Here is a 26533-nt window from a genome sequence, read left to right as displayed (position 1 = left end):
TTCATGATCCTTCGGTACTGGGTGCTCTGGGCCTCCATCCAGCAATCTCATATATATTGTATAATATATTGTATAATATATTTCATGTTCCAGTAGTAAATTACTTGTGGGGAATTGATGTGCTCTTGGAGGAACGTGGTTGAAGTGCTGACACTTGCTCTGTTTTGTCTTTCCGGTCCGACGTAGACACGGGGCTGGGTGACTCCGTGTGCTCCAGCCCAAGCATGTCCAGCACCACCAGCCCCAAGCTCGACCCGCCCCCTTCCCCCCACGCCAACAGAAAGAAGCACCGAAGGAAGAAAAGCACCAGCAACTTCAAAGCCGACGGCCTGTCAGGCACTGCTGAAGGTAAGGCCTCCCGGACGGCTGAGTGAGCCTGCCACTCGGAAAGTCAACCTGTGCTTTTCATACCTGTGCCGTCACCTGCCCTGAGCAACACGTGTGCAATAATGAGGTCCCTGCAGCTGCTTCCCCTTTACCAGGTGGCGCCAGAGGGCCCTCAGGACTCCTCATCGCTGGCTGATGCGCAGGAGTGTCCATCGACCAGTTGTCTGACTCCTGGCAGCTGTCGCCTCGTGGGTATTAATGCTGGGGTCCCCGTCGTGTGCCAGTCAGTTCTCTGGTCTTTGGGCCCCCTGAGCCCAAGTGTTCACTCCCACTGAGGGAAACGCACCTGATCAGGAATCCTCTCTCCTATTTGTCGGCTCCATTCTGACACTACCCCTCCCACCAGAGCTGTCCACACTGGCTTGGCTCCTGGGACGCCCAGGGGTCGTGGCTTCTGTGGCAGCTCCTCTGACTTGTCGAGTTCTCAGTTTTCACTCTGTGATGCCAGGTCCCATCTTCCTGCAGCGGCTCCTTCTGCTGGGTGTACAGGGTTTTCCTCCCGAATACAAGTGGGGATCCATACACACACACACACACACGTATACACATGCACTAACACACTGCATTAGAAGAGGTGGAATTAATACAGTTTTCATAAGCAAGTTAAAGACATACCTCAAAGGAAAAATAAACTTCCGAGCATTGTTGGGTAATGTGACTTACTACTTGTAAGGCCAGCCAGGATTAAAGGGTCTGTTTGCCCAGGACTCCCACTAGAACATGTGCTTTTACCCTCTCCACGCCTCCCTCCCTCTTCCTATCCCATTGGCTGTTCACCATGCGATGTGGCAGGAAGTGGCCCGTTCCCTCCTAATGCCCAGAAATGAGCCTGTAAACCCGCAGAGCACAGGTGAGCAAGGAGAGAGCAGAGTTCCCGTGTGTGTGCCGAACGGGATGTCTACCACAGTTCTGTGAGTTGGGCCATGGCACCGTCCCACGTATGAAGAGGGGACTGAGGTTCAGTGTCGAACAGCCTGCGGGGCTCTCATGGTGGCCTAGGGGGGGGTGGGGGTTGGGTGGGCATCTGAAAGCTCTACCTCGTCCCCAGGTTTCTTACCATTTTGCCTCCCATAGGCTTCCTGCAGACAAGTTCAGCCAATAAAATCTACTTTCCCCCCGGTATAATCAGGGAGGAAGGTTCTGTTAGGTCAGCGCTGGTGAGAAATAGTGGTTATGGATGAAAGTGCCCCCCAGAGGCCACTGTGCTTCCCTTTGGAAGCAGATTTGGCCGCAGATGCTGAGAGGTGATGAGACTTCTGTAAATGACTGTCCAGCCAGAGCACCTGCCGAGCACACGGCCACGCCCACCCTGACATAGGTGTGAGGTTGGGGAAGTGGTGGAATCTGGAGGAAGCACGGTCTTTCACCAGAGGGATGGCACCTGGGGGGGAGGGAGATGGCTTCAGGGAAAAGCCTTGAGGTTTCTCAGAAGCACCTCCTGGAAGATTCTGATTGTCAGTCCACCTCTAACTACATCCCACACACTGACACTGATTATCCCACCCACCGCCGATACTGTGAGAGCTCTGGGGATGAGATGCAGCCTTAACGTGAATTAGTAGCGGCTGCACACAGCCCGCCATCGGTGACTAAGGGAGTTGGAAAAGTGAGCATGGATGTCCATATTTCCAGCCCACCTCCTGAGATCCTGAGACTGCTCTGTGTGTTTCGGACAGGAACCTAGGACCCGGCTGAGATGGATCATCCACCCAAACACAACTGGGACATAAATAGAAAGGCCCCCGGGCGCCACAGAAATACCCAGATTAAAACTCCCAGCAGTGCCTCCGGCCTCCGGTGAGGGATGGTCACACTTGTCCCAACGTCCATCCGTGATCCCAGGGGAAGCCAGCCCCCTCTCTCTAGTTGAGAAGGGTTGTCTCAGCCACACCAGGGCCCTAACATCCTTCCCTTGGGAAATACGACAGTGAGTTCTCTGTAGAAAGAAAATGTGTCTTTGTTCCCTAGGAAGACCTACCTACCAAACCATAAACGAGTCGTTCTTCTGAGACAAGCCATGTTTCTAAGACATATTTTTCTCCCCCAACACCTTAGCATCTCTGAGGTCATAATGCACACTAGAGTTCAGGCCATTTTTGATTCAATGATATTAACAGTCTCAATGGCACTTAATTTCTTTAAGTGCATGGCACAGCCGCATACATGTCAGCATTGTGTTCTTGAAATTAAAGCCAGTTGTACGTGTTTTGTTAGAGGATACCGCTTAATTTTAAGGAAATATTTCTGTTTCTCTTTTCTGTGGCCACTGTTACCACCTGTATTGTCTGTTGCCCGGGCTTGTGCTGGAAACTCTCAATTGCAGATATAAAATGTTTTATAGGAGATGTCATAAAGTGGTTGAATTTTATGGGTTTTGACATACCCCTTTGGAACAAATGACTGCATTTAATTATCTTTAGAGTGCAAAAAAATAAAAAATAAAAAATAATAAGGTTCCACTGACAGGCATCTGGCTCCGTCAGAGCTCCAGGGAACACGTGGCGTCACTGAAGGGAGTGGGGGCCCAGGGAGGCACCCTGCCCTCACTCCCCCTGCCTCCAGGCTCCGCCCCATCCTGCTCCTGACCAAACCCAACTAGGAGCCAACGGGCATGAGAATCCCTGGTGCAGCCACACACATGTCTCTCCAGGGCAGAAAAGGAGAGAAGGAGAACCCACCACCAGCATCTGGGGAGGGCCCGGGTCCCCCACGTGCCTTGAGCAGATCCCTTGAGAAGCCATGCTGCTGACTCTGATGCTCATCTTTCATTCACAGCAGACCAGGTGCAGCATGCTGGCCGCTGCTCCCAAGGGTGTGGCGGAGCTGGGTGCCCTACCCCAGCCGGGCACAGAGGGCCCAGCACTAAGTGTGTCTCACGGTGGGGCGTGTACAGTCAGAGGACCAGAAGATGACCACTTTCTTCTACTTACAATTTTAAATGAATGGAATAAATGTGGCAAATTACAGGAGCAGAAACTATGACTGAAGAATTCCTGTACAAATAACTTGAGTCCAGCATGGCGACTCGACAGGCTCATGCATAGGACGGGTCATAGAGAAGACGTTTGCATGATCAAGCCCGTCCCTGGGCTCATGTATAACGATTGGTGTCAAGATGTAAAAGTAACTCAGCCCCCTCCATGAGGAAGTGTGTGTGCAAACGAGGGCCGTGGGCTCTGCTTTCTGTCGGTGACATATGTCATTTAAACAGAAGTGACTCGGAAAGGTGGCTGGATGCGGCTCTTCCAAGACTGAGACCTGAGGCTGCTGCCTTTGGGCGGGTGAGGGGTGCTGGCCACGAAAGGGCCCACGTGTCCCCACCTTACTCTGTCCTCACTGGGCATTTGGCCCCCCTCTGCCTGCTGGGAGTCTCCCCAGCATTCAGATCTGTTCTTAGTCTCTGAAAGTATGAGTTTTTCAAAGACCGTGGTCCCTTTTGTAGTATTATGCAACTTGGTGATGTTTTTATGCAGGAGAATTAGACTGGCCAGAATGTGTGGGACAAAGCATGAAAAATATGAGGGAGATATTAGCTTAAAAAAAACAGCCGCCACCTCACACATCACCTGTTTCTACCTTTATCCCTATTTAATGGACCGTTGGCAATATTGACTATTAAAATACCAGTGCTGTTCTTGATTTTTAAGTTGGATTTGGTTTGCTCAGAGTTATTCAATATATTTAAGAAAATGTATGTTCAGGCCTGGACACGGTCTGTAAGGTGATGGCAGAGCATCAAAGCAAATGCAGGCCTTGGAGAGAAAGGTGCTGATGAGTCTGGACCGGGGTCACGGAGGGGATCTTTGAAGGGACTTGAGGAAGGATGGGGACATAGAGGCGGCTGGCTGGGTTCAAAGGATGGCAGGACAGTCCTGACTGTCCCGGATGGTCCCTGTGGGCCTTTTTGGGACTGATGCGGGGGAAGCCTCGAGGAGATGGCCTTTGGCTCAGGTATTGAAAGGAAAGCTTTGTAAGAGCCAGGCCACTGCCATGGAATTCGGGTTCCGGGAGGATGATCGCACCAGGACCCCTGTTTGGGGCGAGAACCATGTGGAAGGCGTGTGCCAGCAGAGCTCTTGGCAGTGGGGTCCCTCGGACCTTTAAGGACAGGCCACCTTAGGGCGTCCTCTTTGAATTGCGATGTGTCCCGGTACCTTCTTATCCAGAGTCCAGGGGCGAGGTCACCGAAGCCAAAACAGAACGGCGGTCTTCACAGCCGCGTTCTGTGGTCCCAAAGCTGGTGACTCCTGTTCGTCTTATGACATTCATCCAGTTTGCATCGAGCATTAATTTCCCTGCTTTCCCAGGGAAGCGGCGGAAGTGGGGAGAGGTTAAGTGGCGTTCTTGTCCGGGGTCAGGCTGCTGGTAGGCGATGGAGCCGGCGCTGCCTTCTCTGCCTCCGTCCCTCTCCGCCAGGCGGGAAGCGCTTCTTTGAGGTGTGCGGAGCGGCTTTTGAATCTAGGAGTGGGGCCCACGGCGTGGTTTTCTTGATATTTCTCAGATTCCATGTAAAGACGCTGACTTTTCTATGGCGCCTCACACCTAGAAGTTGTGTCGCACAGATCTTTCTGTTCAAACGCAGGCCAGTCCGGCTCACCCAGGCTTATTATACATGAGGGTATGCAGAGATCCTGCGGTGGGTTTTTTTCCCTCTTGGATTCCCGGTGTTCATTGTAAAGGTCTCAGGGGGGACTGGTTTATCTTTCCCATCACCGGCCATCCCTGGCTTGCTCGTCCTGGGTCTTTATGGAACCACTGGGTCTGTGGGTCCTGGTGGGTGTTGAAATATCATCTTACGGAGGGAAAGTCACACCCTGGCCTCTGTCCCTCACGCCGGAACAGGAATTGCCCATCCCCAGGTGAGGAGGCCCCAAGCCTGTTTACAAATGTCCTTAACTCCGCGTGGCCCGGGTCAGCATGGACTAGAGCACATGTGTCAAACACAAGGCCCGCGGGCCAAATCCAGCCCGCCAGGCCTTGCAATGTGGCCCGCACCGCGCTGTCATCACTGCACTCCGCTGTCAGTTTATGACATTGTCAGTTTATGACTGTTCAGTAAACCATTCGGCCCGCGATTTAGGCTGGATTTTAGATTTTGGCCCCTTCTCTGATTGAGTTCGACACCCCTAGACTAGAGCTTCCTTCCTGCGTTCAAAGGAGACCCTGACATTGTGAGTCATTTTGTTCTTTTCATCAAATATGAAGCAGCCAGCATGGAGGAACCGCGGTGCTTCTGGCTCCAGGGGAGACACCCGAAATAAAGCCCAGCGCCTGTCTGCGCCGAGGCGCTCGGAGCCTTGAGAGGAGACTCTCGGGACAGTGTGTCTGGGTTTCAGGCAGAACATGGCAAGGCGTGGGTGGTCCGGGAGCCGGCCAGGACCACGTTGAGTTGTGGCAGTGATGGGAAGCTAACCTGTCATGGAACTTAATCTGATTTTCTGTAGATGGAGTGCATACTGGCCCTCATAGTTGAGAAAATGCAGGAAGCATCAGGTTTACAACAGCTTTTTAACACACGGATGCTGGTGTCAAAATCAGTGGCAAACCAAAGTTTAGTTTTCACTTAATGCTAAGAAACAATTGTAGCTGTCTTTTACTGTCAATTAATTAGTTAATAGGTACTTGGGAGAAAAATAAAGAATTTCACGTGAGGCATTATACAGTTTGCTTTTTGCTTATTTGTGTCAATGGTCCTTGTTACAAGAAGTGGACATGGAGGCTCCGTTGGGCTGTGGCAGGGGTTGTGTTAACCGCCGTACAGTGGGGCCTGGTTGGGTTGTCTGGGGAGCTTGCACGTCCGGAAAGGGAGGGCAATTTGTTTCTTTTGTTACTTTAAGTCTCAGCACCGTGATGTCCGTCCTCATCTTTGCTCTGCTTGGGTACAATTAACACACTCGTTACTGCGTGGTGTGCGATGGCCTGCACTTGACTGCACTTGACGGGCAAGAAGGCGGGGCCAAGGAATTGCCCTCAAGGTTTCCTGTTTAGTTTTGTATTGTCTGGAGGGATGGCTGGAGGGGGAGAGAGGGAAGACTTATGAAAGCTCTGCCAGCACCTCTTTCAGGCAGCCCTCTTGGATTTCCTCTTTCTGATGCTTGCGCCATGCCAGCAGGGTAGCTACCTGGAGTGAAAGGAGAGGGAACGAGAAGTCTCTGGAATCGACTCTGTGAAAACTTCAGAAAATGTCAAGAAAATGACTTCGTAGGAACTTTTGGCAACAGTAAACACTTCCTAATCGAACTTGCTTGTTGTTAAACTCATCGGTTCGTGCCTCTGACTGATTGAGCTCAGCAGTTAATCGTAGTGAATGGGGAAAGCCTGGAATGGGAGCATCTCCGAGGAAGATAGCGCTCGCACGCTGTACCGTGGTTAGGGGGCCAGGAGCCCGGCCGGGTTTCTTTGCCCCTGAGCTGGCAGGTATGGGAGGCACCGCCTACACCGGCGGACTGGCCTACTGCCCACAGACCAGACCCTTTTTCCAAAGAGAGTGCTCCATGTAACTCCAGCTCCTTGCTGAAACCGAGTAGATGTGGTTTACTGCACACACTGACGTTGCAGATGGGGCACAGCTGCCTCGAAAGCCGTCCTGCAGGGTCGAGTCCATCCAGCACAAACACACGCACCATCGGTGCGCGCGGGTCTTTGTGGGAGTCAGCAGGTCGGAAATAAACAAAGATGAGTCAGTCTCAGCAGGAGAAGCCGGAATAGAGGACTCCCATCATGACGAACCGACAAGGAGAAGAGGATTTTCAGTGCTTTTTCTTTCTTTTTTTTCTTTCAAAGTGACACACAAACGAAAGCGTCAGATTAAGGTTCTGTGAAAGTGCATTGATCACCCACTGCATGCCGGCGCTCTGCCGGGCTGTCCAGGAAGGGACCGCATGGCCCCTGCCTTCAGGGCGCCCACTGTCCGTCCGGTGGGGAAAGCAGGTCCTTACACGAGCCGTGGCTAGGCAGGCAGGCAGCCTGGCACACGAGCACCTGGAACATGACTATGGGATGAAGAGCAACTGGGAACTCCAGGGGTGCCTGGGAGACTCCTGATGAAATGGGACAGACTCGTCCTCCGGGGTATCCTGCAGAAGGTAGACTCGCCTTTGGAAAATGCAAACCGGCACCAAGGCTCCTTTCTAAACGTACACACAGGCCTCTTCTGCTCCCTAAACATAGAGATAGATGCCTTTTCTGCTGTGGGGCTCAGTCAACAGGAGGCATCACAGCCTCCGGTGCCCTAATCCTGAACTCAGGGCCCCACACTTTCCTCTAGGTGTCCTGAGCTGGGTGTTTGCCTGGTTTGGGAGACCCCGGGGCAGCCAACTTTGGAGGATTCCTGGATAATCCCACGAAGTCATTTTCTTGACATTCTCAAACTCTTAGAGCTATTGAGCTGTTAGGGTGTCACTAGAGTCAGCGGTGAAATTGAGGCCGGGTGCGATGGGATCTGCTCAGAACAAGGTCCCGGAGCCAGAAGAGGCAGGGTCAGTCCTGGTGAACTGGTGTGTTCTTATGTCCTAGTTGCCTGTGTACTTTCTCTACTTTTACCTTGCTGCACAGTCATACAGGATGCAAATTGAAACTAGTGATCAGGAAAAAATGTGCCAACATGTCCAAACCTCAGGTCTCCATCTGTGCACTCTCCACTAGACACACATCCAGGGGCTCCAGGGAGCCGGGGCCTAGAAGGCTTTGATCTTCAGGTGTCCTGGCCAAGCGCTGCCGTGTTTCAGTCCCACCTGGAGGATGCCACTCCTCATGCTGAGGATGTGACACACAAAAAAGAAGATGGTGACTTAAAGCAAAGCTTCCTTCTATAGAAAGGAAACGTGCAGAACATCTCGTGTCTCATTTAGCTCGGGCAGCCATAGGAATCCCAGCTCAGAGGCTTAGGCAGCAGACAATTATACCCCACAGTTCTGGAGGCTGAAATCCAAGATCAAGGTGCTGGCTTATTTGGTTTCATCCACAGATCACATTCTCATAGTGTCCTTCATAGCCTCTCCTGAGTGTATGTAGAGAGAGGGAGAGAGAGCTTCCTTTGCTTAGGAGGCCACTAACTACAGCCTGAGGGCCCCACCCTCACCATTTTGTCTAATATTTCCCAAAGGTCCCATCTCCAGATACCATCACATTAGGGTTAGGGCTTCAACAGATGAATTGGGGGGCATAATCCTTCAGCCCAGAAAGCCTTGTCGCTTCCAATTTCGTCTGTGGGACTAGATATACCCACGCCATGAGGGAGGAAAAGATTTCATGGACTCTGTCACTTGAGTGGAAAACAGCCCTGTGGATCATGTCTATCCTCCACCCACGCCTCCCTCCCGAGGGTTGGGTCCCTTGTAGGAACACTTCATTAAGCATGAAGGAAGGAAGCCATGATTGACTCGGAGCTCTCAAACCTCATTGCATCCCTCAAACACGAGTCGTGTGGTAGGTGGGGAGTGTTATCTCCAATTCCACAGATGAGGAAAAGGGTTCCCTGAGGTGAAATAATCCACCCACGGTCGGGAGGGGAGTGCAGATTTGGGGTCTATGTCAGGCCTCCGGGACTTGGACATCTGCACATCTTGCTTGCACCCCCTGGAAAGGGCGTGTGGGCACCCGGCCGTAGAGGGCAGCACCCTGACCATAGTGTAGTGTGGCTCCCAGCTCCACAGCTGCTGCAGGGAAGCTGTGCCCACCACCGCCCGGCATCGTCCTGAGGACTTGAAAGCAGTGATCTCTTTGGCCGTTTTGAGCTCAGTCCCCAGGGTCCCCTTTGTGGCATGGCTTCTATGCAAACAGTGTTTCTCTTATTGTGTGTGTGTGTGTGTGTGTGGCTCCCGTACAATTAGAACGTGCTGTATTAGGGGGCAGGCATGTTCCTGTCTATGTTACAAGCATGTGTGTCTCTTGAAGCTCTTTGAACTTAAGGACATTTAGCTCAGATGCAACGAGTCTGAGTTTTTATGTTTGCCTTTGGGGGGTGGGGATGAGGGGAGTGAAGAGTTTGATGATGGAGGGAGGAGGGAAGCCGAGGGATGTGCCCCCATCATTCACCTGAGCCCTCCATGCCGACGTAAGCATTAATTAAACGTCTGCCAGCCCCCATCTCAGTGCGCTCGCGTGTCATCGGGGTGTGTTCTGAGAGCTCTGTGTTTCGAGACAAACCCTGTTTGTTTAGTCATCTTGGCCAATGCCCTCTGCCTTCCCCTCTCCCCCACTCTCTCATCTGGGACATCTAACGGGCACCAGGTGGGAAGCCCTGGGTGTTCTCGCGATGAAGGAAGCGGGTCCTGTGAAGACTGCGGCGGGCACGGCCGCTCACACACACACCGCGCAACAAGGGCTTCTTTGTACGCGGGACACGGAGGAAATTGGCCATTTGTCTGTGGGGTAATGGGCTTTGCTGGGATATGAAAATCTCTCCAGTGGTTGCCTCCGGCGACATCACACCCCAGTGCATGAAAAGCCACGCGCGCACGCAGTTTAATTCCATTTAATTTTTTTTTTTTAAGGGGGGGAAGCAAAGCAAAGGGAAAAATGTTTTAGTTTCTCTTAAGCTGATTTCTCTGCCTTTTCTTGAAAGCGCCTTTCTAGTTGCCACACAGTGATGTGATCATTATCCGCCACCTCGTCGCCTTGCCGCCTCTGCATGCAGTAAAATACAAAAGGGAGAGGGAGAGGGGAGAGACCAGGGGAGCTTGTGAAGTATGACTTCCTATCCCAAGACTCATTGCCCACGATTCGTACCGCTTGACAGTAATGATCTTGTTACAGTACTCTGGACCTTGAAGAGATTTCACGAGGAGAGGGAGAGGACGGGGCTCCGTGTAATCAAGTGGCGCTGAATATTCCACGCGGTTTTGATCACACACTGATTGGGCACAGTTTTAGCCCATCTTCTAGTCAATTACGCATGGCCCTGGTGCTCCTCACATAGTCGGAGCCCTGATGGCTGTTGTCTGGGCTCGGGCCGCCAGCCAGGGGTTTGAAGAGCCGGCACACCGCCATCTGGGATAAGTGCTTTTCGTCGGAATGGATCACCTTTCTTTGGCGTTTGCTTAATAGCAAACTGCCTTTGGAGGCAACCACAGGTGAAACATGGGCGCCCCAGCCGCTGGCCCCATCCGAACTCCTCATCGATTCTGAGGCTCCCCTCTTTTCCACCTGGTTTCTGTGTGGCTACAGGAGGATGCCGAAGGTCCTTCGTGGCTACTGCAGACGAGCACTCACGTTGTGTGTCAAGAACATGCTCAAGTACATGCGCCCCATTGTCAGGCTCTCACATTAATTAATTAACCCAGGGGGCCCTGAGCTTCGAGGGGATGGATCTCTGTTGGCTAGTTACATCTCGGAGGGAGGAGGGGAGAGAGTACACGCAGTAGTTCCCTGGAGATATTTTCGTCTGCAGGACAGTGGTGATGCATGCTCCCTGCAGTTGATGGCTGGCTGCATTGCCGTGGAGCAGATGATGTGGCTGGGTCTGGGCGCACTCCGCCACCCTATGCCTGAAGGGCTGTTACTCACAGTTCCTCCAGCTCCTTACCTCCCATTATGGAGCTCAAAGCCTAATGCAGACTCTGCAGAGAGGAAAACTTCCAAGTCCTTGCCAACGTTTGTGTGCAAAACCGAGGACTGTGACATGCCACAGCAAGTGTGAGATGTTTCCAGACACCTGTTTTGAATCCACCAATCACTGGTGTTGAGTGACCTCCAATTATTGAGGTGATATGAGGGATGGGAACCCCAGCATTTCACCACGAGGCACCTCAGCAGCCGGATTTGACTCTTCCTAATGAAACAGACAGGTGGCTGTGTTCATGTGCTTGGTTTTCATGTGGATCTTGCTTGCTTTCTGCCGTGGGAATAATTTTCCTCTTCAGCTTCCTCTCTGCAGAAGCCATGATATAGTTCCTGAAGGGCAGGGTCACTACACAGTTTTTGGGAGGAAAGGAAAGGGGTTACAGAAAGCCCTAATTTTATGTTCTGTGGACACACACACACACAGAAGTTTTTTTGGGTTTTTATTCTCAATTTTATTAAAGAATTTTCTATCACAATTTAGATTTAGTGACTAGCCTATAAAAGAGGAAATCAATGCCAAAGCAGGAAATCAGACTTGACCATCTATTAGCAATAATCACTTCAACCGATTATTGACTCCTTGCTACAGATCGCCACTGTGATTAAATCCTTCTGTGTGTCCTCCTGTTACCCACAGTTGTCTCCACAGTGACCGTCCCAGCCCTCCCTCCGGAAGGCTGTGTGTGTCTCTTTATCGATCTTCCTCACTCCAAACCTTGGCTTCTCTAAGACTTTCCCAAGGATTAGATTCAAGTGAAATAAAGGATTTTTATCAAAGCTGTCAAAAAGCTATTTCTTATTTTCAATAAGTTAACATTCAAGCCATTAAAAACTTTATTTTACCTGTGGCTATGTCAGTGGGAATTGGAAAATATCAAATCCACAATTAGCCGGTGATCCACGTTGTAAAGGCCGTCATTGTGAAAAGCTGGCTTCCAGGTGATGTACAGCCTGGCAGGTCTACCTGAACAGGTGAACCCAGCGCTCACATTAAAGAGTCAGTAAATGTGAAAACACGGTTTCATTAGTGAACACAGAATACTCTTGTAATTAACATGTGATTACTCTGAACAGGCCAATTAATGAATGCAGAGAGTTTAAGATCAGCAAATAGTTTCTTGATTTTTTTTTTTTTTCTCTCCCTCAAACATTAGTTTATTCATAACCCGAGAAGGAGGGAGAAGTTCACCTGCCTGCAGTGACCTTGTTGGTGGGTCTGGCTGGTGGGAGCCACCACTTGTGGTTGGCATTTTGAGGCTACCTCCCTCCTGTTCTAGCAGAACAGAATGATGAAGACATGGTTTGGCCCTGTTTCTGTGGGGGCTGCACAGGAACACCTGCCCATGGGCACATGTGGAGGGACCTGAGCCAGCCCGGCACCATCTCCACACCCACACCACCGTGCCAGCAGTGGTGCCAAAAGCCAAGCAAGGGCCATGGGTCTTCTTCCCTTTTGGATGTATGCAAATTAGCAGGTTGCTGTCATCAATGACTTGTTACCTTACAATATCATCTGCTTCCTTTTTTCTTTATCCATAAAGTGGGAGTGAAGAGGCTCCTGCAATTGAGTGAATCAACTACTTGGCTCCCTCTTAATTATAAGAAGAGAGGATGTTAACATGTTTGTAACTATGTTCCATTTTTCTTCTGAAGAATTCTCATTTTCCATTAAAGCTTCCTTTGTTGGTCTGTGAGCGGTGATGGGGTCCGTCCTGGCCCCCGTGAATCAGCTCACGCTGCCTCAAATCCCCGTAGAGGCATCGTCGCCCGCTACTCCTGGCCAGGAACTTGCTACCCCTGAGGTCCGTGTTCTCTGGAGACCAGAGCTCTGTCCTGAGTGGCAGGCCCCTGCCGAGCAGGGGAGAGGAGGGCGCATTGCTCACTGATTCAGTTTCTCTACAGACTTTTCTCATCGTCTCAGAAATGCTGGCAGTTTTTCTATAGCTTCCCAGTAAGGAGTGGCCTGATGGGAAATGGGATCATTCCTTTCTTTTGCCGACTTCACTCTGGCCATGATTAGCTTTTTACGTTTCATTACAGAATGAGTGTCTTAGCAGCCATTCCCCCTTATCTGCCTCTTGTTTGTCGCCGTGGTCCATGCTATTTCCAAGGTTGGGTGTCACTGTCACCGCCCTAATTCTCATCTTCAGAGGATTGTCCATGAGAGGACTTCTGCCACCTGGTACTCATCGAATAATTCTGTTGAAGGTACTTTGGGCGAGGCGGTAGGGATTCGCCAGTGCTCCTGTGTCTTTGCCTTCATTTATGACAAATTTTGAGTTAGGTCTTCCGGGGGACACAGATTGCTGGTCTTACTTCCCTCTGCAGTTGTAGAGTCTTTTTGGTTTTCCTGTTCTTCAGAGCTACAGCCCCTGAGGTCTCCTCTCGGATACCCTTCAAAGTGCAGTCCTGGGATTAGCATCATTAGTGTAAACACTGACCTCCGGGTAGACACCAGACCTTAATTAACAACCAGCTGCCTCCAGGGCCGCCTCCTCCTCTGGGAATCTAAGCAGCTTTAATTCACATTAATAACACGGTCTTTGGCTACCTGGTGGACACGGTTACATGTTTCTGATTTGCAGAGATGAGCTAGAGGGAGGCCAGGGGGTGAGGGGGGCCTTCCAGGGACTTGGTAAGAGCAGGATGTCCAGAAGGAAATCCCCAATCCTGAAGCCACACCTCAGCTGGTGCGAGGGCGGGACTCGGGACCAGGTGATGGCAGCGGATGGTCTGAGGCGTGGTGGTGGCCCGCTCAGGGGGACTGAGCCAGTGGAAGGAGCACGTGCTGGGGCCTGGGCCCCAGGGCAGGTCCTGTGTTTGGCAGTGAGTGGATCCCAAGGCCCCTGAGTGGACATGAGGACGTGGACTCTGAGGAGCTATGGGCTATGGGAGGGGGAGGGCAGGGGAGAGTAAGGGTGTGCCAGCCACGCATGCGGTGGAGAAAGGACCCTGAGGATGAGGAGGCTGGCGTGACAGGGAAGGAAGGAGACCTGGAGACGCTGCATGATGGGCCTGGAAGAGTGCAAAGGTCAGGTCAGCTGCCCACAGGTGCGGACAAGGGGGGCCCCGTGGTTCCCTGGCCTGGAACAGGGAGATGCCAGCACCCAAATTTAAGTACTTATTTAAAGCAGAGGTTTGGATCCAGCTTACTTGGGGACTCTGGGCGCCAAGAACCAGTGGTTTGTGACGGTGGAAGGGACGCTTGTCCGCACGGCTCAGACTCCCCAGAATGCGGCTCACACACCGGGACCTGGCCGCCCCAGAAGACATTCCCATGATGTGTCCCACGTGTGCCACTGCTAGAAGGCCTGTCTGTTACAATGTTTGTGTATTTTTTCTACTTATGTTATTAGAGTAGATAACATTTCAAACACATAGGAGCTCAAATATTGTGGCCTATTTTTCTAACTGAGAAATCACAGTTAGTGAAGTAGCTGCTGTTTTCAACACCCATCGTGCCCCAGAAAAGCGCCCGTCCCTCCGCCTGCCCTGCCCCATCCTGTGTCCGGTCACATAGACCCGCAGGTGTGGTCTCTGCGCTTGCCAGCCAAGGCCCCAAGGAGCTGCCTCATGGCTCCCAGGGCTCAGGAGGTAGACACGGTGCAGCCTGGGAGGCCTGTCCCTGCTCCAGTGTCTGGGGCCTCACCCGGAAGGCATAAGTCAGGAGGCACCTGGATGACTGTCACTCACATGTCTGGGTGTTGGTGCATCTCTTGGGCCTTTAGCTACAGCCATCGGCCAAACCCTGCCGATCCCCGTGCCAGGGCTTCCTCCCAACAGGATAGGCAGGCACCGTGGGAGAGAGGAAGCCACCTTTCCTCTGTGCCTTAGCCTCCCAGGGCACCGTCAGTGCCCCCACCCAGCAGTCAACACAGTCACCAGGTTCCACCTCAGGTCCTGGTGTCAGACAGCCCCCACCGCTCGGTGCAGAGTGGCAGCATCCTAGACCAGCACTCAGACCCGAATTACTGCTGCATGATGGGAAATGTGTCACTAATGGTGACTAAATATATAATGTGTCAGGCTTTATTTTATTTTTAAAGAATTGTCATACATTTCTTCTATCTCCCCCTTTTTTTTTTTTTTTAAATTTAGTAGACATGTCGGTATACAGATATTTCAATATTTTCTAGTTTGCTCCCCACATGCAATTATGTTCCGATGCCTCCAAGATTTATCCTCTGCAGCCAGCACAATGAATCGGAACACTGCACCGTTTTTTTTAAAAGGGGCTCGGAGAACCGCCAAGAAACGAGGAATGCTCAAGAACAATGGGTCTATTTTTATGCATATCACTCTCACCGCTTAAAATGAAGGAGATGAAATACAGGAAAGTTTTTCAATAATTTCATTCTGCACAGTGTTATTCTCAGCGGCTCGGGAATGGCATCAGAAGTTTCCCGACAATTGGAAGAAGACGAGAGCGATGGATACCTTCCCGGGCTCTCAGAATGAAGGCAATCACACGGGGTTCTCGCTTCGTGGGTAATTAAGGCATTTCACCCTGCAATCCCTTATTCTAATGAAGAAGCAGACATTTCCCTCCGACTGAAGTATTTCTTGTTAGAGTTTTATTTCTTCTCATTGCGCCGACGTTGGAAAATGTTCCTTGTACTTCTGATTGTCTTCTGTAATGTCTTTTTGAATTGTGAGTCAGGCGGAAAAAGAAAAAAAGTGAAGGTTCTCCACAGATTGAAACTTTTTAAAAAATGCGTAGAATCTCACCGCCCATGAAAGTGAAGCTTCCATGATTACACATGTCTATTTTCATGCTATTTCAGTTCTAGGGACAGTCGGCTCACGCCAAGTCCTGACCTGCAGGTGGCCGTGGGTGGGAAATGGCGTTGAGGGTGGCAGGACTGACACCAGGCAGACCCTGGGGTGGTTAGGAACAGGGCTGGGGAGCCACGCCTGGGTTTGAACCCCAGCTCCACCTCCTACTGGTGGGACAACCTATGCAAGTTCCTTATCGTGTCCCTCCTCGCTGCTCTGAGCTGTAAAATGGGCTGATCTTGCTGTCTGTCCTCTAGGACAATCGTCAGGATCCAGTGAACTCGTCCATTTCAAATGGACAGGGCAGACCCTGCCTGAGGCCTTCCATGGGATTCAGTTTGTATCTACCCAAATACTATTGGGAGCCAGTCACAGCCAGTGTATTTGCAAGTTACATCAGTTCTAAGACAGTCTCGGTTCTGGCTTCTGCAATCACTTGTGAAATTGTGCTTCTCAAATGGTGGAGACAGTAACTGTCAGAGGTTGTCCACTAACAAGCATCAGCTGATTCATCATCTCGCCCGGACCACCACACCCATGGACGGCTTAGGTGGCACCAGGGACAGTGGCCTCCGGCTGCACTTGGAGGAAAGCCGTTTCCGCGCAGAAGTTTCCCTCTCCAACTCTTCTTGGTGCCTTGGCGGTCGGTGTCCACTCTGACTCACGCACCACACCGCCCCTCCTGCCCCCTCCGGGGCTGGAGAGCCCATCCAGGCACAGTCGCTGAAAAATCTGCAGTCACGACCGCCGTGAGCATCATCGTTTCCTGGGAAAGGGACAGTAAAGGTTATCCTTAAAGCAAAACACCCCGTAGTGTCGGGCATAGATTTTCACAGGGAGGGCCCAACTGACTTGGACAAAGCCGCCACATCTCAGAGGCTCTAGATTAGGGGTGTCGAACTCAATCAGAGAAGGGGCCAAAATCTAAAATCCAGCCTAAATCGCGGGCCGAATGGTTTACTGAACAGTCATAAACTGACAATGTCATAAACTGACAGCGGAGTGCAGTGATGACAGCGCGGTGCGGGCCACATTGCAAGGCCTGGCGGGCTGGATTTGGCCCGCGGGCCTTGTGTTTGACACATGTGCTCTAGATCATACGGAGTCCCCACCCTCCGCGGCCACGGCAGGCTGCACAGAATTCCCACAGCTTGTAGCTGTGCCACTAAAAAGCCTGCTCGTAGGGGGGAGGGGTAGTGGGGGGCAGGATGTGTAGGTGGTATAGAGCAGTGTTTCCCAACCTTCTCTCATGATGAGAATCACCTGGTGGAGTTGTTAAAACACAGATTCCTGAATCCCAACTAAGAAGTGCTAAACTAGAATTTTTGAGAACATATAGGTAAAATTGCATACCTAACTTAGTGCTCTGTATATAACATCTGTCTTAGAGCACTAGTTAAGTATACAATTTTACCTATATGTTCCCAAAAATTCTAGTTTAGCACTTCTTAGTTGGGATTCAGGAATCTGTGTTTTAACAACTCCACCAGGTGATTCTCATCATGAGAGAAGGTTGGGAAACACTGGTATAGAGACACACTGATGGAGGTCTACGTCTCAATCGATAATTGCGTTTGGCCCAGGGGCAGCTTGTGTTATGTGAGATACAACGTAAACATTTCACATGGGTTAGACTTGTCCCTTCCACTGATTGAATGCCGGGAAGGCAGGCGACACATACCTTGGGGAAGGCAGGAGACACATGCCACGTGGCACAAGCCCAGCGATGTGCCGTGAGGAGCCCCTGGCGAAGGCGGGTCACCAGGGAGAGGGGGAGGAGCGCCTCTGCGGGCCCACGTGGAGGTACCGCGGATCTGTTTTGCACGCGTGGCCTTATGTGACATCAGCAGCGTCTCCCACAGTCTGTGCCGTGGGACAGGAATGCAGCACGACGCTCTGAAAGGAAAGGTTAGGAGAGAGTCACATTGCCTCTCTACCAGCAAATCGAAGGTTCTGAGAAGCCTTCCGTTTAAAACAAGCAAAAAAAGTAAATAAGTCACCTTGTTTGACTTAAACTCTGAGACACAAATACCCTGGCTGCGCCCTCTGCCCGGGCCCATCTGGATTCTGGCGCCGACCTCGGACAGTGCTCTGTGCCAGGACCCATTCCGGGCAGTGTGGTGACAGAGGGCGCTGCTTCCTCTGCTTTCCCACAGCAACCACATGGCCTGCCACCTCCACCCCCTCCCCCAATCTGGGAACGACTCGGGGAGCAAGTAGTGTGTCGGTCACATGGAAACACGGAACGCCCCACGCATGTGTCCTGGGTGTGTGTCCAGCTTTGGGAGGTCACCAGAGCCCTTGCGGCTCACTCCTGACGGCTCCTGCGCAGACGCCGTCCCCATGGCTAAGCCGGATGTGCGTTCCCCTAGAACTCCAGGCCCCTTGTATCACCACCTGAAGTCATGGCACGCACTTCCAGTATGCATGTGTCCTTTTTAATCGCATTGCTACGTTTTCTGTTTCAACACACGTCGTGATCTTAGAGAACACCTGCTATCTTTGTGAGAAGTCCCTGCGTGTGGCGTGGCCTGCGTGCCTGTATTTTCCCATTTCTGAAAGTTGGTTCTCTTTAGGCGTGTTACCCAACTCTTCATGCTACAATAATTGTCAGTGGAGATTAGAGGCCTGGTGCACAAAATTCGTGCATGGGGTTGGGGGAGTGTCCCTCAGCCCAGCCTGCACCCTCTCCAGTCTGGGACCCCTCCGTTGCCTGGGGCAACCCTAGCCAGCTCTCTCCAGCTCCGTGGCTGCCGCCATTTCTGTTTAGATTTGTTTACCTTCTAAAATTGAAGGCCTTGAGTGGAGGCCTAGGCCAGCAAGAGCAGGCAGAAAGCTTGGCTTCTTCCATTGCCTGGGAAACCCAAGCCTCCCTCCTGTTCTCTGTGGCCATAGCCATCTTGGTTGGGTTTATTTGCATAGTCGCTTTGATTGGCTGGGGGCGTGGCTTGTGGGTGTGACTAGTGGGTGTAGCGGAGTGATGTTAATTTGCATATTACTCTTTCATTAGGTAGGATAATGTAGTTAATAAAGTGCACCTCAAACTCACTTCTCTTCATGTGCTAAAATCTTACTGGTACTGCATGTACTTATATTTAACTTGAATTTACCTATTGATGTGACAATTATCTAGAGGCTTGTCCTTCCTGCTTTGAAAGTTGAGAAATAGACCATCATCATCAACATAGGTAGTAGTTATTCTTTACTCTCTGCTGAATTATGGACTAACTGCCCTCTGTCTGTGCCTTGTCTTATGTAATCCTGGCTTCTCCCAACCCATCAATATGGGCCCCCAGATGGTTTCTATGCTACTGGAATTTCTCAGGGAGAAAGCATGTTGAACTGATTGGATTTTTACCAAAGCTAAAATAAGAGTCAACATCCAGCACCATAGAAATTCCTGTTATTTTGAGTGTTGTTTACAAATAAAACCTTTCGTTTGCCGAAATCGGTTTGGCTCAATGGATAGAGCGTCCGCTTGGGGACTGAAGGGTCCCGGGTTCGATTCCGGTCAAGGGCATGTACCTTGGTTGCGGGCATATCCCCAGTAGGGGGTGTCCAAGAAGCAACTGATCCATGACTCTCTCTCATCGATGTTTCTAACTCTCTATCTCTCTCTGTACAAAATCAATAAAATATATATTTAAAAAAAAAAAAAAAACCTTTCGTTTGCTTTAAGCCACACCACCTAGGACCCTCCCACAGGAAAAAAGTGGTGGGGTCTAAGGAAATCCACACACTCCCGGAGGAAGGAGGCAGGTCCCTGCGCACAGCAGCCTGCGCTGCCGCGTGACAAACAACCTTGAGGGGCCAGCTTGACGCTACCAACCAGGTGTGGAATCCAGAAAACTCCACGCTGTCCTGAGGCCCTAAGAAATCATTTATGCTTTGATTCCGTTTCTCTGTGTGAGGACTCTGCTCCCGCCAGCTGGGCCTTAATCTGTTTTGGTTGTTGTTGGGCCTCTTATTCTCTGCCTCAGCCTCGCCCATCGCAAAAAAAAAAAAAAATCCATTGTGTAAATTGATTTGGAGATCAGCCGTGATGAAACACCGGGTTGCCCGGCCCGGCCGGTGCCGGTGTGATTAGCTGTCCTGATTACCAGGGCGCGCGCGCCGGGCTGCCAGGGGCTCGCAGGTGAGTGGAGATTAACGGGGGCCTTCCCGCCGTTTGTCACACAGATGGCAGTGCCAATAAACCGAAAAGCGATCAATCATTTTTCTAAGGATTGAAACCTTTTATCAGTTGTGTCAGTTTCATTATTCAATAAACGATTAGGAGCAGCGTCCTTTATTCGCCCAGCGACCTGGTGAGGGCTGCTGCGGGGCGCACCCCGCACCTGCACTGAGACACAAGCGCCTTCAACGCACACCTGTCGAGGGCGCTGGTCACTGCCACTCAACAGGTGAGAGAGTGTCTGATGTGCATCTTCTGATCTTTTTTAAGTTGCACTGTGACACAGTTCATTTCTACGGCAGTTGTGGGATTGAGTGGCCTTTTTTTTTTTTTTTTTTTTTTTTAACCTCTCACTGGCCCAATTATTTAAAGTAAATTTGCCTTTCATTTATTTTTTTACTCTTTCATTCGGTATTTATGTTAGTTTTAGATGTACAGCATAGTGGTTAGACACTTATATAATTCATGTCTAGAACCCACCTGGTACCATACTCATAGTTATTACAGTATTATAGACTATATTTCCTATGTGGTCCTTTACATCCCCATGGCTATATTATAACTAGCACTCTGTACCTCTCAATTCCTTCACCTTTTTCTTCCAGTTTCCCAGTTCCCCTCTCTCTGACAACCCTCAATCTGTTACTGAATCTATGAATCTGTTTCTGTTTTATTTATTTATTTTATTCTTTAGAGTCCACATATAAGTGAAATCGTATGGTATTTGTCTTCCTCTGACTGACTTATGTCACTTAGCATAATACCCTCTAGGTTCATCTATGCTGTTGCAAATGGTAAGATTTCATTCTTTTTCACGGCCAAGTAATATTCTACTGTATATATGTTCCACAGCTTTTTTTTATCTACTCATCTATTTTCTTTAAGTTTTTTTAAATTGATTCTTAGAGAGAGAGGAAGGATGAGAGAGAAATACCAATATGAGAGACATGTAAGTTGTTTGCCTCCTGCACATGCCCCTGAACTGGGCCAGGAATTGAACCTGCAACAGAGGTAGGTGCCCTTGATAGGGAATCAAACCCAAGACCCTTTGGTGCCAGAGCCGATGCTCTAACCACTGAGCAGCATACCAGCCAGGATAAGATCTGTATCCTTTAATGTCAATGCCAACTATCTTGATTAAAGAAGTAGTGTTGGTTCTACTTGCACCCAAGCTGGTAAGCATGAGCCTGTGCTGGAGCCATAAAGCCCAGTTGATCTGGAGGAAGGAAAGGGGCAGAGCCATCCCTCCCAGCCTCTGGGTAACCAGCCTCTGGAAACGCCAAGGGCCTGGTCCACGGGTCGTCTGTGTAGACAGAAGAGCGTATGTTGATACATTACTGAGGGAAAGCAGACTCACTTTAGAATGCTGCTGAATCATGGTCAACAGAAGGGGCCTGCAGGTTTTTTTAAATTAGGACCCACTAAAAGAGATTGGTCTTTACAATTTAAAAAAAAATAGCCTAAGTTTAGTTATCATAAAACATGATGCTGCCACTAGCTACAGGTAGGAGAAGCAAATGGCACTGAGTTTGCTTGTATATCGTTGAGACCCTGTACGATTATTCTGCCAGAGCCCGGCTTGGCAGTCAGGGAGGGGCATGCATGAGTGTATAGATAGATGCACATTTTGCCTCTAATGAAGACCTTTGAAAATATTACAGTTCTAGAAATAGTTCTGAGTGGCATTTCTACTGCCTTCAAAAATATCTCCACGCTATCCTAAGATCAGTCTTCTATATTTTTCTCCTGTCTCTGTGACTGTCGTCTCCGTGGTGACTGTGGTCTCCCTGGTGACTGCGGTCTCCGTGGCGTCTGTGTCAGGATCCTGCACAGTGTGTGATTAGCGGCTTCTCACATGCTGATCCCTGCTAAGATGACCCTCGTGGGCAGGCAGAGGGGCCGCAGCACAGAGCCCCGTGGCCCCCCAAGGCCACCGGCGTGGCTGCCAGGTGGGCATCGTTGAAGCCCAAGCTCCAATTCTCCCTCTGCTTTTGCCCCTCACTCCCCTCTCTGCTTTTGCCTGTCCTTTGTCTCACCTTGCACCAGAGACTGCTGGGAGGACAGTGTGGTAGACACTGACCAAATGGTCAAATTCAGTCACCAACCCACCAGACCCCGGCACCCGCCCTGCAGCCAGGTGTCCGCGAGGGTCACTGCTTCCTGGCAGTCTGTGCATCCCGCACACTCTGTAAAAGAACTTCCCTACCCCCCATAATTAGAAAATAAAGAAAGAAAGGAAAACCCCAAATAAGGCACACTTGACACAGATTCACAGATTCTGTATTCATTCAAGAAACTGGTGGTTGAAAACTTCAGAACCACCAGGCTGTGAACTCACTACATCTGTGGAATAAGTCGCTGTAATATTTCTTTCTTTTGCCATGTATTTGGGGGATTCCCATGGCTTTGCTGAGAATAGCCAATGAGCACCTCATGCCCAAGTGAAGTATATTTGGACAATGTTTTCTGGATGCACCTGTGATTGCAAACTTGGGGGGTTTTTTGTTTTTTTGGGGTTTTTTTTTTTTTTTTTTGTATGCAACCCTATTGCTGGTCCTTTCTGTTTAAGAAAAATTGCTAATTTTGTCTCTTGATTAAGGCACTGGAGTGTCTTGAAGTCACTCCTGAGTTCAGACCTTCCTTGAGTTAGTAAATCACCACAGATGCATCTCAATGAATCGAGAAGCCAGCTTTGCATGGCTCTCCTTCATTTTATTAAATTCTGTCACTTTTAGTGAAAAGATGGTTTTATTGTGCTGATTAGAAGCTGAGATCTAAACTCAAAATGAGTGCCAACAAGTTTTTCTCAACAGATCAAAGCTCATTTTCTGATGATTAAAAGCGAGCTCCTGTTCACCATCATAAACCACATTGCCTCCCTGCCAATGAGGTTAGCTTTCAGGTTGTTGAGGATTGCAGTAGCACATGGGACCCATACTGTGCGTGCCCCTCTGAGATTTCAGGTCACCTTTAATTTGTAGAAGTTGACTTAATGATTAGTAGCATGAGTGATATATTGTGATGAGATGGTAGTTCTCCCGCACCCATTCCAAGCTGCTGAATACTTCTTTCATTTTGGCATAAGATTACTCTAAGGAGACAGTTAAAATGATGGGGAGAAAAAAAAACTTATATTCCTGCCCAAAGATGCCTATAATAGTATTTTAATAGGTTTTATTTTCTATAAAAGTTTAAAACATTAAAAAAAAAATTGAGGAGATGGTACAGGCAACCCCATATGCTCCTCACGTACACACAAATGCACGTGTTCTATATCTTTTAGTAGTGTGGCCAGTTTCTCACAATCAGCCGATATTGGCACACCCACGTTAACTGAAGTCTACTCTGTCGGGGTTTCCTTCGTTTTCCCTATTGTCCTCCCTCTTCTCCGGGACCCACCCTGGAGGCCACCTGACATTCAGGCGTCATGTCTCCTGAGGCTCGCTTGGCTGGGACAGTTCTTCAGACTTTGGTTTTGATGACCTGGACCATTCTGAGTTCTGGTCAGCTCTACTGTAAGGCGCTCCTCCATTGGGATTCGGTTTTCTCAGGATTACTCTGGGACTTTGGGTTGCTGAGAGGAGGTAAAGGGCCATCTCGTCACCTCGTATAAACGGTGCACACGATCAGCATGACTTAGGCCTGTCAGCGTTGACCTTGATCACCAGATTTGAGGCTGTGTTGTCAGGTGTCTCCTGAAAAGTTACTCCCTCTCCTCCCCCTCCCCCTCCCCGCTTCAGTGTGCCCTCTTTGGGAGGGCCCTGTAGGCACCTTGCATACCCAAGGAGTGGGGAGTTATGCCCCCTCCTGTAGGGCGGGCTGCCTACATGAATTTGAAATTCTTGTGCCAGGAAGATTGATCTCTCCTCCTCATTTATTACTTTATTCAGTCATTTACTTATATCAGCATGGACTCTTGGATATTTGTTTTGAACTTGGTTTCTTTTCTTGCCCAGTTGTTCTAGCTTCGGCCACTGGGGGCTCTTTCAGTTGGCTCCTGTGCCTTTCCCTGCAGTGTTTGCCTCTGTGTGTGTGAGCTCACCCTTCCTTTCATTCAACGGTGGAATAAGAAACCAAGATGCGGGGCTGGGTGTGCTCGTTGCTCCTGGGATGCCATCCCTTCTTGGCCCTTTCTGCAGACATAGCAAAGAAAGGAAATGTGTATATACATATCTATAGATACTATATACGTAACCACCAGCCACTACATTAAGCTAAACAGAATATAGTATTTTTTTTTAAATATATCTTATTGATTTTTTTACAGAGAGGAAAGGAGAGGGATAGAGAGCCAGAAACATCGATGAGAGAGAAGCATCGATCAGCTGCCTCCTGCACACCCCCCACCCAGGGATGTGCCCGCAACCAAGGTACATGCCCTTGACCGGAATCGAACCCAGGACCCTTCAGTCCGCAGGCTGACGCTCTATCCACTTAGCCAAACCGGTTTTGGCAGAATATAGTATTTTTAATAGCATAAAGTTGGAAATAGCAAGGACCGGCTACAACTATTCTATGCTAACTCCACAATGCAGCAGCTCAAAGGGGCAAGTTTGCACATTGTGGTAACATAAGCAACCCCTCACATTTAAACGTAGTCCAGGTCTCTGACAGAGCTGTCCCCGTATGTGTGAAAGTTACGTGTGTATGTGGGTGCTAACTTTAAATCGGCTACTTCGATTGGTCTTAATATTGGACTAATATGAAATGAATTTGGCTTTTGTAGTAATAGTAAAATAGTCTTCCAAGGTGCTCTGGCTTGAAGTGGAATAACACTGGCGTATCCAAATTATTTTTACATTAAAGAAATGAGAGGGTTGTTATTATTTTTGTTGTGTCCACTCTTGGCACCACGTTCCCAGTCCCTCCTAGGATAGCAATGACCTTGTCTATTCATTGACCATAACCAGGGAACATGCTGAAAAGTTGGACCATTATAGCCCAAGCGGTTTTGTGGGGAGAAATCTGTTAGTGTTTAAAGGACTGCATTCCCGTTACAGCAAGAGGGAGCGAATCCCGTTGCTTTCCCACTCGGATCTGTGTCCGCCTACAGAAACGCTGTGGATCTCATTGTTCTGTGGTTCCTTAAGCCACAGATCCGAACGATACTGGGAATTTCAAGTCCTCCCTAAATCCGGAAGGTTAAAAACGTGCTTTCTGGAAGATGTTTTCCGTAGTCTCCTCAGACTCCGGTGGCCAGAGGAAGGGGGCCGTGACTGACTGAATCACCCTGCCATGTGCCATTCCGCGGGCAGAGGGAGGAGGCCGGCCACAGGGAGGGCAGATGAAACGCACTGTCTGCGTGGCTGCGGCTGGTGGTCCAGTGATCACAGCCCCGCAATTACCGCCCGGCACGGAGCGCGAGCGGCCGTCGCAGGGTAATTGTGCCTTTGATTAGTCGCCTTCACTGCCCTTCGCCTTTGAAATACGATAGCACAATTTGAAGTTTTATTAAAAACCTATTTTTCCCCCAGAAATTGTCGAGAAAGATTTTGTGTTTTAAAAGAAAAGCCTGCACTATACTCTATTGGAGGAAATTGAGAAGACATAAGAGAAGAAAGAAAAAAAGAAGAGACGAATGTTTCCCATTATCACTCATTCCTGTCTCAGGATCCTGCGGTGCTGGTGGTGGTGGTGGCAGCAGCAGCGGTACACCCGCGTGCCGGGCCTGCAGCAAGAACACAGTTGAACCTCGCTTTTTCTTACGTGAGAATTCAGTTTGCTGTTTGTTTCTATTTTGAAGGACAACCACGCAATGTTTAGGGGGATGCGACCGTGTTTGCTGAGGAGTGAGGCCTAAAACACGAAAGCCCAGTACTTCTGGTGCTGCCACGTCATGGCCAGTTCCTGTTCTAATCTCATCCTCCACCCAGAACAGAATCAAGCCCTGAGCCAAGGAGCCCCAATGTCAACTTCTTAATAAGCCTACCCCCAAAATAAATAAATAAATAAAGTTCTCCCTTCTCCAAATACACAGCTACTCTAGGAAGACAAGGAGAGAAGTTCCCACGACTTGGTGATGAAACTAACCTTCTCCGTTACAGATTAACGTAACGGCCGTGTCCCACGGAAGCCACCTCTCATGTCAGCCCTGTGAAGGGCACATTCTCAGTGTTGGGAGAAATACCCATTAATTCTGGGTGCACCTGAACCCACGCTATGTTTCCAGGCCGAAAGGAAAACTGCTCCCTACCTAAATGGAACTTCTGGTTTTATGGTGAATCCTGGAGTTTTTACTTAGTTTTTATTTTAACTGTTTTCCAGGGTTAATGGCATTTTCTCTAAGTGTCTGCCTTAGCCCACTCTGTAGAAGCCCTCCAGTTTGCAAATCTAAGGGCTTTAAACGAAGCCACTGACACGGAACCTGTGTTTGCTGTAAAGAAAGCCATTACGAGTTATTAGAAACCGAATCAAAAGTCTATCGTTAGGAGTTGATTGCTTGTTTCGGAGTTTTACTTGGTCAGACGTTAACTCTGCCTTCGTGGGCTTCCAATTGCGAAGAGGACACTGGTCTTGCTGGAAACTGCTAACAACCAGGCCACGCTGCTTCCTGAACCCGCATCCTGCGTGTGCGTGGCCCCGGGTTCTGTCTCCTCCTCTCTAAGGCCCTTTTCACGGGCGTTTCGACACCAC

General features: G+C 49.8%; 1 protein-coding gene across 9 annotated transcripts in view; it reads left to right on the top strand.

Moving 5' to 3' along the window:
- The window catches only part of AGAP1 (ArfGAP with GTPase domain, ankyrin repeat and PH domain 1), a 392780-nt gene that overhangs the window by 303534 nt on the left and 62713 nt on the right, over window positions 1-26533 (top strand). For all 9 annotated transcript variants that reach the window (XM_084892387.1, XM_084892386.1, XM_084892385.1 and 6 more), the window contains one exon: window positions 187-348. In XM_084892387.1, coding sequence (XP_084748513.1) covers window positions 187-348 — 162 coding nt within the window. The remainder of the gene's footprint in view (window positions 1-186; window positions 349-26533) is intronic.

Source organism: Pipistrellus hanaki, assembly GCF_964339955.1.
Source record: "Pipistrellus hanaki genome assembly, chromosome: 8".
Lineage (NCBI taxonomy): Eukaryota > Metazoa > Chordata > Mammalia > Chiroptera > Vespertilionidae > Pipistrellus > Pipistrellus hanaki.
The sequence above is the reverse complement of the archived record's forward strand: the minus strand, read 5'-3'. Positions and strand labels throughout refer to the sequence as shown.